Source organism: Rhincodon typus, chromosome 11, assembly GCF_021869965.1.
Source record: "Rhincodon typus isolate 14 chromosome 11, sRhiTyp1.1, whole genome shotgun sequence".
Taxonomy (NCBI): Eukaryota; Metazoa; Chordata; class Chondrichthyes; order Orectolobiformes; family Rhincodontidae; genus Rhincodon; species Rhincodon typus.
Window position 1 is genome coordinate 38,718,781 of NC_063342.1, and position 16,915 is coordinate 38,735,695.

Sequence of the window (16,915 nt, forward strand, 5' to 3'; positions counted from 1 at the left end):
TTCCAGTCTATTCAATCTCTCCATACACAAACTCTCTAGACCTCAGGTAACATCCTGGTAAATATCCACTGCACCTCAGTAAAAATGTGGACTCCAAGACCGGTACACAATACTCCACCATTAGCCTAACCAAACTTTTATACAGTTTCAGCATAACCTCCCTCTTCTTGAACTCTGTGCCTTGGCTAATAAAGGCAAGTCTTTCCATATGCTTTCACACTTACCATTTGCTACTAATCAGCCCATTTGATCAGACTCTCTCCACCCTCCTGTAATCTAAGGCTATCTCCCTTCACTGGTAACCACTTCAACAATGTTCAGATCATCCATGAAGTCACTGATTAACCATCCTACATTTTAATCTAAATCATACACAACAAACAGCAAGGGCCCCCGACACTGATCCCTATGGCGCCCCACTGGAGACAGGCTTACAGTCACAAAAATACCCCTTGACCATCACACTCTGCTTCTTGCCATGCAGCTAATTCTTGATCCAATTAGCCAAATTTCCTTGGATCCTACGGGCTCTTACCTTTACTATCAATTTTCCATGCAGAACTTTATCAAAAGCCTTGCTGAAGTCCAAGTAGACTACATCAAAAGCATTATCCACATCTAGGCACATAGTCAATTCCTTGAAAAATTTAATCAAGTTTGTCAGACATGACTGCCTCTTAATAAAACCACGTTGGCTGTTCTTGGTAAATCTCTATCGGTCCAAGTGCAGATTAATTCTGTCCCTCCCAATTGCATCGATAGTTTCCCCACCACCAAGGGTAAGATTAACTGGTTGTAGTTTCCTGGTTTATCCCTTGCTTGCTTCTTGAATAATGGCACCACACTGGCTGTCCTCTGGGCATCTGGCACCTCTCCCCATGTTCACAGGAGAATTGAAAATTATTGCCAGCACCCTTGCTATTTTCTCTATTGTCTCACTCAACAGCCTGGGATACATTTCAATAAGCCCTGGAATTTAACTAATTTCAAGCCTGCCAGACCAGTTAGAGCCTCCTCTCTTTCTATGCTAATTTATTTAAAAGTATATCACAGTTGTTCTCCCTGATTTCTACACCAAAACTGTCCCTCTCACTAGTGAACACTGATTCAAAAGTATTCATTTAGAAACATAATCATATCATCTTGTTCCATGTACAAATTATCACTTTGGTCCTTATGGGTCTTGCACTTTCTCTAGTTATCCTTCTTAAGGAAATACATATTGATATCGGAGGCAGTCTACAGAAGGTTCATTAGGTTGATCCCATGTATCAAGGGATTGTGATATGTGAAGAGGTTACGTAGGTTGGACCTGTAGTCATTGGAGTTTGGAAAAATTATGCGACCGTATTGAAGCATAAAAGATTCTGGACAGGTGGCTGGACAGGGTAAACGCAGAAATTTTTTCTTCACTCATGCAATATAGGCATCCCTAGCTGAACCAGTATTCATTACCCATCTCTATTTGTCATTGAGAAGGTGATGGTGAACTGCCTTCTTGAAGCTCTGCAGTCTGTTTGGTGTAGGTACATCCATCATGCCATTGGAGAGGAATTCCAGGATTTTGACCCAGTAACAGTGAAGGAATGACCATTTATTTCCAAGTCAGGATGGTGAGTAGCTTGGAGGGGAACTTTCAGTAAGGGGTACTCCCATGCATCAGCTGCCCTTGCCCTTTTAGATGGCTGTGGTCATGGGTTTGGAAGGTTCTAAAGAGACTTGGTAAATTTCTACAGTGCATCTTGTAGATAGTGCACACTGCTGCTACTGAGCATTGGAGAAGGGGCAGAATGCTTATAGATATGATGCCAATCAAGTTGGCTGCTTTGTCCAGGATGGTGTCGAGCTTCCTGAAAGCTGTTGCAGTTGCACTTATCCAGGTAACTGGGGAGTATTCCACCACAATAATGACTTATAGATGGTAGACAGGCTACAGGGAGTCAGGACACGAATTAATTGCTGCAAGATTCCAAGCGTCCAAGGACTGTGCTCCCTGTAGTAGAATCTAAAATCAAAAGGGCATTATCTCAGAATAAGTGGTTGCCTATTTAACATTGAGATGAGGAGGACTTTCTGCTCTTGATGGTAGTGAATCTATGGAATTCTTTGCCACAGAGGGCTCTGGAGGCTACGTCATTAAGTATATTCAAGGCTGACACAAACATATGTAATCAGTAAAGGAATCAAGGGTCATGGGGAAAAGGCAGGAACATCAAGTTGAGGATCATGAAATGCAGGATCATCAGATCAGCCATGATCTCATTGAAAGGCTGAGCAGATACAATGGGTTGAATGGCTTACTTCTGCTTCTATGCCTTAGGCACTTGCCTGAATGAATGCAGGTCTACAATAAGCTCAACAACACCCAGGTCAAAGCACAGTGCAGGGGCAGCTCAGTGGCTCAGTGATAAGCACTGCTGCCTCACAGCACCAGGGACCTTGGTTCAATTCCACCCTCGGGACTGTCTGTTTGGAGGTTGCACATTCTCCCTATGTCTGCGTGGGCTTCCTCCAGATGCTTCGGTTTCTTCCCACAGTCCAAAGATGTGCAGGTTAGGTGGATTGGCCTTGCTAAATTGTCTGTAGTGTCCAGAGAGGTGTAGCCTTGGTGATTAGCCATGGGAAATTCAGGGTTACTGGGACCGAGGTGGGGGGAAGTAGTCTTCAGATGGTTGGTGTGGACTCGATGGGCCAAATGGCCTGCTTCCACACTGTTGGGATTCTGTGATACCAAACAGAATGCAGCAGAAGAAGTCTCATCACCAAATTTCTCAAGGGCAATCAAGGACGGGCAATAAATGCTGGCCCAGCCAACGACACCCACATCTCACAAATGAATAAAAAAGCTCACGATTGGCACACCATCCACCACCTCAAACATTCACTCCTCCTCATGGTAGATGTGTGTACCGTCTACAAGTTGCACTGGCAGTAATTCACCATGGCTCCTTGAACAATATCTTCCAAATACACCACCTGGAAGAACAAGAACAGCAGATGCATGGAAACATCATCACCTGCAAGTTCCGCTCCAAGACACACATCACCCTGATTTGGAAATATATTGCAATTTCTTCACTGTTGATGGGTTAAAACCTAGAACTCCCTTCCATGCAGCTCTATGGAGAAGTAGACATGGACTACAATAGTTCAAGAATGTGTTAGTGGTAAAATATGAACTATCAATTTACAACTTCCCATTACTTGATTTGATCCATGAAAGTATCAAGTGTTAAGAGTTTTTTTGAAAAAAAGAGAAAGCACTGACTTAAGATGGTTGTAGTGGTCACCCAACTAAGTTGAGCAAAAGTTTGTGAAACCAACAAGAGACAACCACAGACAGTCTGGGCTGAAATTAATATTTCATCAACAGGATTGAAACTCAGGTATGAAGACGACCTCATCTCCTAATTTTAACTTGGCCCTCAGTTTTTGGGCAGGAACAGAGAAGGAAAATGAATTGTAAACGCACTAGAAGTCTATCTCACCCCCTGCATGTTACCTTCAATATCTTGAAAAAACTGCATGGCAATAAAGCAACTTGAAGAAATATCTATTCATCAAGAACTCGAAAGAATGCTGAGGATATAAGACACCCAATAAACAAGCGAATGAAAGATTCAGCAAATTTCTTCACATACTTCGAGCAAATGGTCTCTCCTCAGGGAGAATTTGCTGGTGTACAAGAAGTCCGATTGAACTGGAGCTTTTTATACTCTCCCACAGTAAGTGCAACAAAGCAGATTTGTCCTCAGTGTGAATTCTCTGGTGTACAGTCAGGCTGGAAGAATGCTTGAACCTCTTTCCACAGGAAGCAGAGCTGAATGAATTCACACTGAGGAGAATCCATTGATGTGCAGTGGTCCTGGGTTAAAAATCAAATACCCAAAGGACATTTTTTTTTGAGTCTGCACATTCTTGGCTTTCCTTTTAATACCAGACACATTCTTCTTATTAACATTTATACCTTGTTTGTGTGTTTGATGATGCATTTTATTCTTCTTCTCAGGATAAGTAAGTAATAAAACTTCCTCTCCCTTTCACTCAAGAAAACTTTGTAATTGGCCGCTTAATTTTGATTAGTACATTTTCATTATGGTGTGACACAGCTGCATGCTAAAAAGGATTAAAAATATCTGTTGCAACCAGCTGAGGGGATTATGGAGGGGAGCCTTTGAGTCTTCATTCAGTCCTATAACATTTAATAGCAAGACTTGATTAATAACTTTTTGTCTGCTTCCTAGCCACAGTTAGCCAATCGAGCAGATCAAAGTTCTGTGGTATACGAACATATGAATTAAGAGAAATAGATGACTGGCCCTTTGAGCCCGGTCTACAATCATGGCTGATCGGATTACTCTATATTCCATCTACCCCCCAATACCCTTTCACTCTCTTGCTTACCTCTACCTTAAGAACATTCAAAAACTCTGCTTCCATTGTCTTTGGAGGAAGAAAATTTCAAAGACTCGTGACCATTTCAGAAAAAAATTCACATCACTTTCCACAACCCAATTTTTTCTTTTTTCAAAAATACTGATCCCTGGTTCTAGATCCTCCTAGAAGAGGGAATATCCTTTCCACATGTACTCTGTCAAGACCACTCAGGATTTTGTACATTTCAATCAAGTCGCCTCTTAATTTAACTTCCTAAACTCCAGTAGATACAAGCCTGGCCTGCCCAATCTTTCCTCATAAGGCAACCTATCCATTCTAGGTATTAATCTGGTAAAATTTCTCTAAATTGTTTCCAACGTATTTGCATCTTTCCTTAAATAAACTGGCTGACATGATACACTGTACTCCAGACATGGTCTCACCAATGCCCTGAATAATGGAAACATAACCTCCCTACTTAGGGGCAGAATAGAACTCTACAGTATAGGAGGTCATTCGACCCATCGTATCCGTACCAAAGAGGGGCAAAATTAAGAAGGGGAGACAGCTCATCCTGCCTTATCTGGCAGTGTAACCACGTGGGGGTATTCCCAACCAGAATCACAACTAACTGGGAGCGCTTGCCCAAAAACCGTTCAATTAAAGTGGGCTGGTTGAAGGAGAAGATGTGCAAGTTGACTTTAGCACGTGGTGCAAAGGAACTTGAAAGACAGACATTTACATGTCTCACTTCCAGCAGCCCTGCCTCCCCTTGGTAGCAGATTTCCTACATCTTCTGAAAACTGGCAAAATTGAAAATGGACATTAAATCGGGAGGTATACAGCTTCATTCTAATATTTAAATGACAAACACAACCTTAGGAAGCCATTGGTACCCAACACCTCCATTCTGCTTCTTAAAACAGGAACTGGATGGTGTAGAGTTTGACTATTTCTAAGAAAAAAAAATTGTTACATTTTCAACCTCACCAATTTTCAGGACTTAAATTTCCAATATATATATGTTCACCGTGGAGAAAGACATGAAAACTTGGGAACATGGGGAAGTTAGTGGCAATATCTTGGGGACAGTCCATATCACAGTTGAAGTGGTGTTGGACTAATGAGAATGTATGAAGGTGGGTATATCTCCTAGTCTTGACCAGATGTATCCAAGAACCCTGCAAGAGGCTAGAGAAGAAATTTCAGGGGCCCTGGCTGATATTTTTGCATCATCACTAGCCACGGGTGAAGTCTCAAAAGACGGTAAGGTAGCGAATGTTGCAGCCCTTCTTGAATAAGGGCCCAAAGAAAAACCTGGGAACTATAGTTGAGTAAGCCTAACATCTGTGATAGGTAAGTTACTTGAGAAGATTCTGAGGGATAAGATATACATGCATTTAGAAAGGCAGCGTGGCTTTGTGCATGGGAAATCATGCCTCACAAATTTGTTACAGCCCTTTAATGAAGTGAACAGGAAGGTTGGTGAGGGCAGGGCAGTAGGTGTAGTCGATATGGATTTCAGTTAAGGCCTTTGAGAAGGTTTCACACGGGAGGCTGCTCTGGAAGGTTAGATCGCATGGAATCCAGGGAGAGCTGGCAAATTGGATACACAATTGGCTTGATGGTCAGAGGCAGAGGGTAATAGTGGAAGAATGCTTGTTGGACTTGAGGCCTGTGACTAGTGGTGTGTCTTAGGGGTCGGGGCTGAACCCATTGTTGTTTGTTATCTAGATCAATGACTTGGATGAGAAGTTGCAAGGCGTGATTAGTAAGTTTGCAGATGACACTAAAATAGGCAATACTTTGGACAGTGAGGAAGGTTAACAGAAGTTGCAGCAGGATCTTGAGCAGCTGGGGAAGCGGGCCGAGAAATGGCAAATGGAGTTTAATTAGATAAGTGTGAGGTGTTGCATTTTAGAACGTCAAATCAAGGTAGGAGTTCATGATGAATGGTAGGGCCTTAAGGAGTGTAGTGGAACTGAAGGACCTTAGAGTTCAGGTGCACAGTTCTCTGAAAGTGGGTTCACAGGCAGACAGGGCAGTGAAGAAGGTTTGTGGCACACTGGCCTTTATCAGTCAGGACGTTGAGTATAGAAGTTGGGAAGTTATGTTCCAGTTGTACAGGACATTGGTGAGGCCACACTTGGAGTATTGTGTTCAGTTTGAGTCACCTTGATAGAGGGTGTTAATAACCGGGAAACAGTGCAGGAGAAATTTACAAAGATGTTGCCAGGACTCAAGGGACTGAGTTATAGGGAGAGATTGGACAAACTAGAACTTTTTTCTTTAGAACACAGGAGACTGAGGGGGTATCTTACAGAAGTATATAAGATGATGACAGGCATGGATAGGGTGAATGCACTCAGTCTTTTTCCCAGGGTTGGGGAATCGACGAACAGGTGGCATTTGTTTGAGGTAAGAGGAGAAAGAATAAGCTTGAACTTGACAGGCAACCTTTTTTTTTAAAAAACAGAGGGTGGTACGCATATGGAATGAGGTGCCAACAGAAATGGTTGAGCTGGGTCCATTAACAACATTTAAAAGGCATTTGGACAAATACATGGAAGGAAAGTTTTAGAAGGATATGGGCCAAGTGCAGGGAAACGGGGTTAGCGTGGAGGTACCTTTTGGTCGGCATGGACAAGCTTGGGCCGAAGAGGCCTGCCTCTGTGTTGTAGGACTCTATGACTTTATGACCCTAAGAAACATCAGAGATAGAATGACTATGGTACAAAATGTGAGAGAGAAGAAAATACACATTACTTTTAAACTTGTATAAAACTGGAAAAACGAAAACTAACTTACATTTGGCTATTTATACCTGCTTTGCTGCAGCAACTTGTGTGAATGAGTGCATCTCCAACAGTCAAGAAGCTTGACACCATCCAAGGGAAACAGCCTGCTCAGCTGGCACTCCATCTAAAACATTCAACATTCACTCTCACCACCACTGAAGTGATGCACAGTGGCACCATTGTGTACTATCTACTAGATCCACTGCAATGACTCACTGAGCCTTCATGGACAGCACTTTCTAAAATTAGTACCTCCTAGAAGAACAGGGTCACATATACATGGGAACAGCACCACCTGCATAGTCCCCTCCAAACTACACACTATTGTCTTGGAAGTATATAATCACTCCTTCACTGTCATGGGATCAAAATCCTGGAACTTCCTTCCTAAGAGCATTTTTGGATGTATCTACACCAAATGAAGAGTTCAAGAAGGTAGCTCATCACCACTTTCTCAAGGGCAATTAGGGATGTGCAGTAAATAGTGGCATAGCCAGCAATGCCCACATCTTGCAACTGAATAAACAAAAAGCTGTTTCTTTTTAAAAAGTAATGATTGATTTATAGTCATTAACAGGTATGAGGACATTTCCTGTAAGGCTAATTTACACCTCTAAATTGGAAGGCAGAGTTTCATTCATACGTACAAACACAAGTGTGAAGTTTTAATTAAAGGACTCATGGCACAGCAATAGTGTCCCCACCTCTGGCAAGAAGGTATGGGTTCAAGACCCACCTGATCCAGAGATGTGTCATAACATGCCTGAACAGCTTGATTAAAAATAATTGATGATTTACTTATTAACTTGCAACTATCAGAGAATGTTCTAACAATTGATGAGAGTTATGAAGCAATCGGCATTTTATTTTAAATAGGGAATTGAATATGGTATGATGGCTTGCTAGCATTTAAGAAATGGATGGGAATGTTTAAAATTTATCTAGAAAACATACACAATAAAATGTGCACACTTTTGTGATGATATGGCATTTCTTAGTTTCTACAAAAATCAGTAAGATTAAATTTTGAAAGATTACAACAATGAACTACGATGGAAACTTAACAGCATAATCATGTCGGGCTTTTAAAACATGCACTTGTAATATTTCTAAAGCTGTTCTAAAAACAGAATCTGAACCAGTAATCACATGCTGTTGGCACTGTGCTTGGAAATGAATTCACCTTGGCAAACACACGCTAGGCATTTTGCAAGGACAGCTGACTAACTTAATGCATGACCTTGCAAAAGTTGCCATGGGAATTCTGTTAGAAATCTGTTGTGCAACCAGTTTTAGTCTGTTGAGTACAGATCCAACATGACAACTATATAACATTTTATCAGCAGTGCAATTCTGTCCGAAATACGTCACCTCATTACGTGGCAAATGGTATTTGGTAAAGATATGTAAAGAAATCTCAGTGGAAGCAAAGAATATTTCTATAGTCCTGAAGGCAATATTGAGTTACCAGCTCAAAAGCCTGAATTAGTTTGATCCAAAAAGTTGGGATGGATGGATATGAGTTGGAACAGATACATGCAATTGCAAACAGACAGGACGGTGATGGCCTAGTGGTATTATCGCTCGACTGTTAATCCAGAGACACAGATAATGTTCTATGAACTTGAGTTCGAATCCTGCCAAAGCAGATGGTGGAATTTGAATTCAACGAAAAAAAAATCTGAATTAAGAGTCTAATGATGACCATGAATCCATTGCTGATTGATGGAAAACCCCATCTGGTTCACTAATGTCCTTTAGGGAAGGAAACTGCCATCCTTACTTGGTCTGGCCTACATGTGATCTAGACTCACAGCAATGTGGTTGACTCTTAATTGCCCTTTAGGTAATTAAGGTGGGCAATAAATGCTGCCTAGCCAGGGACGCCCTCATCCTGTGAATGAATAAAGAAAAAAATATCCAAATCTTTGAAACTTCCAGAATTCTCAACATGAGAGAAATGGAAATTCAACTTCAATTGCATAGTTGATTAATTAGAAGGGGGTGAAAGAAATGCAAATTGCACCGACAATTGTATTTTTTTGGGGGAAATATTTGTGTTTCCATTCAAACTCAATTGTAAGTCAACAATTGCAAAATTTGAGATGAACTAATGCTGCTGGGGAGCCAAGTTTTTGTTTTAAAGCTGTTACTTAATATACTTCAGAATAGTAACTAAGTGTCATTTGACCACTTCAGCAGAAAATTTATTTAAACTAAAAACAAGTCATTTGAATCACCGCAGATCCACCGAGTAGCCCAACATAAATGACAGAATGACTTAAAAAAGACTTTTTAAATACAGAACTATTTTCTACTAATAGCATGATTTAGCAATCTGTTTGGGTAAATAATTTTTATTACTTCTGATTGCTTTTAAAAGTACTGCCCATAGATGCTTGAGCCCCAAAAAAAAAAAACAGGTATCTTTAAAAACACCTCTAAAAAGTGTGCAAACAAGCATGATTACAGGAAATTCTCACTCATAGTTAAGCATTCTGGACGTTTTCTTAACTGAAACAGCACTTAAATGCTAACTGCAGGCACAGCTAAAAGCTGACCATTCTGCAGTATTGAGCCATGTCCCTATTCCTCAAAGCCTGATCACCACTTACAAATCAAAGTCAAAAGTGCATGCAATACGCTACACATGCCGAGCTTAGTACAGCTCCAACAGCGTCTTGAAACTTGACACGATAGAGGACAAAGCAAACTCTTTGATCAGCGACTCATCCACCACTTTTAAGTATTCACTACTTCTAGTAATAGCACTGTATGCAATTTACAAGAAGCACTGCAGTAATATGCCAAAGCTCCGTCAACATTTCCAAACCTTATAAACTAAAAGATTAAGGGCAGCAACCACATTGGAATACCCTCACCTTGTACTTCCTCTCCAAGTCACACCCTATCATCACGAGCAAAATTATTTCATTGCGATTGGATCAAAATCCTGCAACTTTCAACCTAGCATCAGTTAGGAAGTACCTTCTCGAGATAGCCTGCAGTGGCTCCAGAAGATGACTCTCACAAACACAAGATGACAACCTTAATTAAACATACTCAATGAAGCAGCCTTCAAAGTTCGCTGAAGAGAATTCCAAACCTAATGATTCTGAGAGAAGAAATTCCTCTTCAGCTCTGTCGTAAACGAGAAAGCCCACACTTTGAAAAGGTGTCTTCAAGCTCCAGATTCCCCAATAAGAGGAAATATCCTCATTATCTACCATCAAGCTTCTCACAATTTTGCTTGTTTCAATAAGGTAACCTCTCATTATTCTAAACTCCATGGGTGCAGTCCCCAATTTGGTCAATATTGTTTCATAAAACAACCATTTCATCCCAGGAAATGAACCTAGTGAACACTCTCTGCGTTGTCTGCAATCCAAGTAAATAAGCAGGCTATAATTGCACGTAGCATTCAATTGAAACCTTGTAAAGGGAAATTCAAACTGTCAGTTAATAGTTGAATGAGTGTCTTAAAATGTGAAATGGCATTCACTGTAAAAATCGATTGAAACATCCGCTGAAAATCTTATCCTTCAGTTTGCAAAAATCTGCACTTGGAATCAACTTCCAATTGATATGCATATCAACTTTAATGGCACAATATCAGTCTCCTTACTAAATACTAGGAAATTGCCTACCTCTGGTTCTCTTCTCTCATCTGCTGAAGGGAGTTTAAGTTCTCGGCCCTGATCATCATTTGGGTCAAAAAGATAAATGTAGTCTGAGGAATAACTAACAAGAATTTCTTGTCCGTCATTACTGTAACAGAGAGATGTAACTCGACAGGATTTATTGGTAAGATGTGGTGGTAAAAATCTTGCACACATTCCAGTAGTTGATCGAGTATTATAACTACCTGCAAAAACAAAAAAGATAAATAAGAACAGTAGAAATTTATAGCACAGAAGGTAGACGTTTTGCTAATTACTCTTCTTTTGGTTTGTTAAAAGAGCCGTCCACTTTGTCCTGTTTCTTTTTGCTGTGCTCTGTTCATTTTTTAACGTTTCAAGTATTTATATACTTCATTTTTAAAAGCTGTTATGGTCTCCAATTCATCCGCTATTTGTGGTACTGCGTCTACTCCTACCTATCTATTCACAAATAACGGGCTGAACCTTACCTTTTCGGCTATGTGCAAGTTAAGTTGAGTATTAGGAGACATTCATACTGTGATGCCCAGCAAGATTTATCGTTATATATTTCCAAACTTGTCTCATTAACTACCTACTCTGCCCCTATGATGTCCTTCACGTCCAATTCTAGTCCCATTTTACCACATGCATTTCACAGAAAAACTCACCAATCACAAGATAACCACAAAAAGACCGGCATCCCTTATGCCCATACCAACTTTAAAAGCTCACTGTGCACTGGGACAAGCACTGTCAGTCCAAAGCTGACCTGCACAGCTCCCAGGTATTTGCAGAAAGGGAGAAATTGGTCTGTGCTTTGTGGGTAGGGTCCTGGAAGTCCTGCTGGACACAGTGTTGAGATGTGAGACAAACCCTTCCCTCAGAATGGGTAGTACAGGGCACAACAACCAGATGATGCTGGCTTGTTCTGTGGATGCCACCTGGGTCAGTGCAGTCTCAGTTGTTCGGAGCAATGTTGGGTATATAGGAAGGAGATCTACTTTTCTACTGGGGCAGCACAGTGGCTCAGTGGTTAACATTGCTGTCTCACAATGCCAGGGATGCAGATTCAATTCCATCCTTGAGTGACTGTCTGTATGGAGTTTGCACATTCTCCTAGTGTCTGTGTGGGATTCCTCCAGGTGCTCCAGTTTCCTCCCACATTCCAAAATTGAGCAGGTTAGGTGAACTGGCCATGCTAAATTGCCCATAGTGTCCAGAGATGCGCAGGCCAGATGAGTTAGCCATGGGAAATGCAGGGTTACAAGAACAGGGTAGAGGAGTAGGTCTGGGCGGGATGCTCTGCGGAGGGCGAGTGTGGACTTGATAGGCTGAATGGCCTGCTTCCACACTGTAGGAATTCTATGATTCTATCCTGTCACCAAGTCACCCTTTATTTACACGTGTACAGTACATGGACTCTGACCAGCCAGCTCAGAGACAGTCCCTAAAATCAGGAGACTCTGAATCTCCTGTTTATATCTGTCAGCCAGGGCTCCCTGATTGGCCCAAGTTAGCAATCCCAGTGAAGGATCTCAGTCCAGTCCTTGTTCCAGTCACTACAGGTAGGTTAGGTGAATGGACAAAAATTTGACAGATAAGAGTTTAATGCAGACAAGTGTTTCTATTCATTTTGGTCAAATGAATAGAAAAGGAACTTATTATCAAAATGGAGTGAAACTTCAGAGTACTTCGGTGCGTAGGGATCTGGGTGTCCTTGTGCACGAATTGCAGTAAACTAGTATGCAGATACAGCAGGTAATAGGAATTTTGGTATTTATTGCTAAAGGAATTCAGTACAAAAGTAGAGAAGTGTTGCTGCAAGTGTACACGGTATTAAGGAGGCCAAACCTAGAGTTTTTGTCCACTTAGTTCAGGTGAGATGTAGATTGCCTTGCAGGCAATTGAGAGGAGATTCATTACATTGATTCCAGAGGTGAAGGGTTTGTCTTATGAAAGGAGACTGAGCAGTTTAGGCTGATATACTCCGGAGTTTAGAAGATTCAGAGGAGGTGGAATTGAAGTAAATAAGATGTTAAAGAGGATTAACAAAGTAAAAGTAGACAGAATGTCCCACAAGAGGAAACAATGTAGGATAGGAGGCCATAGCTTTAGAATAAAGGGTTGCAAATTTAAAACAGACATCAGAAGAGAAATTACTTCCCTGAATGAGTCGTAAAGTTGTGGAATTCACTATCCCAGAGTATGGTGGATGCTGGGCTATTCAGAAAATTTGAGAGAGTCAGATAGACTTTTAATCAGTAATGGGTTGAAAGGTTATGATGGGTGGGCAGGAAAGTGGATTCGAGGTCAAGGTGACATCTGCCATGATCGTACTGAATGGCAGAGCAGGCGCGAGGGGCTGAATTGTAAACTCCTGCTTCCAAGTTCTTTGGTTCTAATTGAGAAGCATACCATAATTTTAGATGCGCCATGAAGGTTTTAGAATCATGGAGATGTACAGCACAGAAACAGACTCTTCGGTCCAGCTAGTCCATGCTGATCAGATACACTAAATTAATCTAATCCCATTTGACAGCATTTGGCCCATATCCCTTCCTATTCATATACCCATCCAGATGCCTTTTACATGTTGCAATTGTACCAGCCTCCACCACCATCTCTGGCAGCTCATTCCACACACTCACCACCCTCTGCGTGAAAAAGTTGCCCCTTAGGTCCCTTATAAATCTTTCCCCTTTCCCCTTAAATATTCGTCCTCTAGTTTTGGACTCTCCTACCCTGGGGAAAAGACCTTGGGTATTCAGCCTTTCCATGTCCCTCATCATTTTATAAATTTCCACTAGAGGCTGGCACATGTCATGTGCTAATGAACATGGATGTCAAGCATATGGAACTGGCACCCATAAATTGTTCCCTGATAGATAGGTGCCCAGTTTCCAACATGGAAGACCTTCAGAGGAAGCAGCAAGCTGAAGTCAACAGGCAGCAACTCTGATTTCCATTTCAAGAATTCTTGGTAGCAAGTTTGCCAAACAAACTAGCTAAGATAGAAAGCTGAATGTTAAATGACGCAAGTTGGGCCATTAATGGAACATTTAAAAAGCTATAATACCCCTTACTGGCAACTAGTTGCTGCCTAGCTTTCAAAAACAGGACAGTGTAACGAATCTATCACAGTCTGCAGATTTAAAACAAAATCAGAGCACTGCAAAAATGTTAATTACCCAACAGTAGAATCAAAATTGCAATATTGAACTTCTAGAAGTGGTAGCAATTAAGGTTTCTAGATTGATTGAAAAACTGTCTTCTTTTCCTTTAACAAGTGACCCATCCTCAGTCGCAACACACTATACTGTGTAACTTCCATCCTTCATTGACAATTAGATTTTGGATTCACTGCATGTACATGTTCCCTGCTGAAAACTGTCCAAAAGAGCTTTGTAGACTTAAATCATATCAATTTGCAATAAAAACTAAACTTTTAGTTTAATTAATTTCAGGTTCTCTTGTATTTTGGATGACACAGTTAAGTATGAAATACCTGTCGCTCTTGTGCCAAGCATTCTTCGATCATATATTCTCACAGAGCTATCTGAGCACCCAACAGACAAGTAGAATGGCATCAAGGGGCAGATAGCAATTGAAGTAGCAGCACGCCGACAGTTTATTAAAATGTCCTGTTTTGAAAGAAGGGTTGAAACCTTAAGGTAATTGTTCTCTAGAACTAAAGGTATACATTTCTTATGAGAACATTGCCATCTCAGTTGACTTAATTTTTTAACAAATGTTGATTTACAAAATTTTCACATTTGAAATTGCTAAGTTTGATTTCATAGTGGGTATTTGGTACAGGCATTCAAAATCAAACCTCCTATGCTACCAAAAACAAGCAGAACTCATCAAGAAACAGTCCAGAATAAGACTCCCTTCTTTTACCACTCCAAGACAGATATATATGGTTTATTTACAAGTCCTTGTTACTTTATCATAAATATAGTTGCAATCTTATTATCCAGCATGCAACGATACCAAGTTCGCCTTCATCTCTCATTTTACCACACAAAAAAAAAACCAGCTTAGAAATACTACATCATCCAATTGCTTTATGATTCAAAGATCAATAATATTTTAATTTGTAGGCTCTTTCCAGCAAATATGGCTTATCTGAAGATAGACCCTTTCAAGAAATATTTCAACTCTTAAACTAGTCTGTCAAAGCAGACTATTAATAGTACCTTTACATTAGGATCGCTTAAAGTGTGTATTTAAATATTTCTTAAACTCACATCTTTGCAATCTTCTTTTGTACAATTTGTCTTCATTCTAATATCAAACCACCTTACTGTACCATCTTCGCCACATGATAGAAAGGTGTAAGGATCATTTGGTACTGTCATGATCTGAACAACAAAAAGATGTCAAATTATTTAGTGCTATTATTATCTGAGAAAAAAAATGTAGTATACAGGATTTCAAACAGATGTGCTTCACATGTTGGCAGGACACGAGGGGTAGATTTTCACTCTGCTGCCCAGCATTAAACTGTCATCACAGATTGGTAGTCCATGATCTTTTCCTTTCCACTGAAATCAAATGGAAATTAATATCAGGGAATTTCTACAACAAGTAGCTGATCCACACAGCAGTTTTTCACTACCGCACTAAGTTAAAATGTGTTGTCAGACTATGAGGACATTGGAAGGATTCATACTCAAGATCAATTTAATTATGGGTACCTATTAGCAATCACAAATATGAACTATTTTTTCTCTACTCAATTCAAATGTTCTTAACTTAAATGTAGTAATCCTACTTCAACACTAGTAGAGATGAGCTAATTCAATACCAAATTGAACTGGTCTGTAGGGACTCAGTTAATTTGCATATAGAAACCTAATGACTATGTTACAGCAAAAGCAATCCAGGGATCATGAACTCAAATTACAGGTTGTGAAACTTAATGCAATAAATCTGGGAATGTGTGTGCTGGCACAAGGAAAAGTGACTTGGAACGCAGTTGGATTGGTGTAAAGACCTAATTGGTTCATTAACATCCTGCAGGGAAGAGACCTTACCATTGCTAACCTGCACATGACACCAGCCCCATACTGAGTGAATCACTCAATGTTCTTGGCCAGTGAATGTCACCCTCATTCTATTAATAAGCATTTAAAAAGTAATCCACACAAGGCTACTGATAGGAGCATGAGACACTCCAAGATCTCAAATTTGGATGGCTTTAATTGATCTTAACAAAAAAGGACATGGATGCAATCTATAGAATTTAAAATGTACTTCATAATTTAAAATCTAAAAATAATAAGTGGAAATATTAAATGTTGGATGCAATATGGTTCCACATTGCAATGGATTAAGGAACATTGCACAAGGAGGTTGTGTAACGTTCGAAATTGTTATTATGAACAGAAACATGTAAACTTTCAAGGGAGAACCACTTTTAATGTAACAAGTTGTTGCAATCTGCAATGCACTTTTCTGATAGGATAGTGGAAGCAGTTTTTAATTATTCTTCAAATGGATAGCTTTTAAAAATAGCTGACACGGGCACTATGAGCCAAATAACACGGAAACAGACCCTTTGGTCCAAACTGTCCTTGCCAACTATCTGTCTTGTATTATTCTATGATACTATTTGGAAAGAGTTGAATGTACCCAAATGGAGAGTTGCCATTAAAATGAAAAGAAAGGATACAAACATGAGGTACTTTTCCACAGGTTGCCATAAAAAGTCAACCTACATCACTTCAATTCAGCATGGAGTGATACCAGTGCTAAGATAAGTGATCCTTTTGTTTTCTCAGGGCATGGTGGTCGCTTTTAGGTGCAACTAAATAGAGCAAAAAAAAACACAAAATGGCAAAGAACCCTTTTCTTGCAAAAACAACATCAATCAAAATTATGGTATGCGATCTTTGTATTTTTCAATATGAATTTTAAAACTTTGTTTTGAAAAAACAATAACTAAGCTTTTTCCTAAAGCCTTGAACATTAACTTCTTTGATTTTCAGTGAAATAAACTTAACAATATCATATCATCTATAGCGCAGCTGCATAAACCAACTGTCCTTCATAAACTTAACAGTATATCATGTTAATTATTCTTCAAGCAAGTTT

General features: G+C 40.1%; 1 protein-coding gene across 2 annotated transcripts in view; it reads right to left on the minus strand.

Annotated features, from left to right (window-relative positions):
* LOC109938269 (DDB1- and CUL4-associated factor 6-like) overlaps positions 1–16,915 on the minus strand; it is a 74,332-nt gene that overhangs the window by 19,572 nt on the left and 37,845 nt on the right. For both annotated transcript variants that reach the window (XM_048602953.1, XM_048602952.1), the window contains 3 exons: positions 15,067–15,180; positions 14,322–14,457; positions 10,823–11,040 (listed from right to left, as the gene is read on the minus strand). In XM_048602953.1, the coding sequence (XP_048458910.1) occupies positions 10,823–11,040; positions 14,322–14,457; positions 15,067–15,180 (468 nt within the window). The remainder of the gene's footprint in view (positions 1–10,822; positions 11,041–14,321; positions 14,458–15,066; positions 15,181–16,915) is intronic.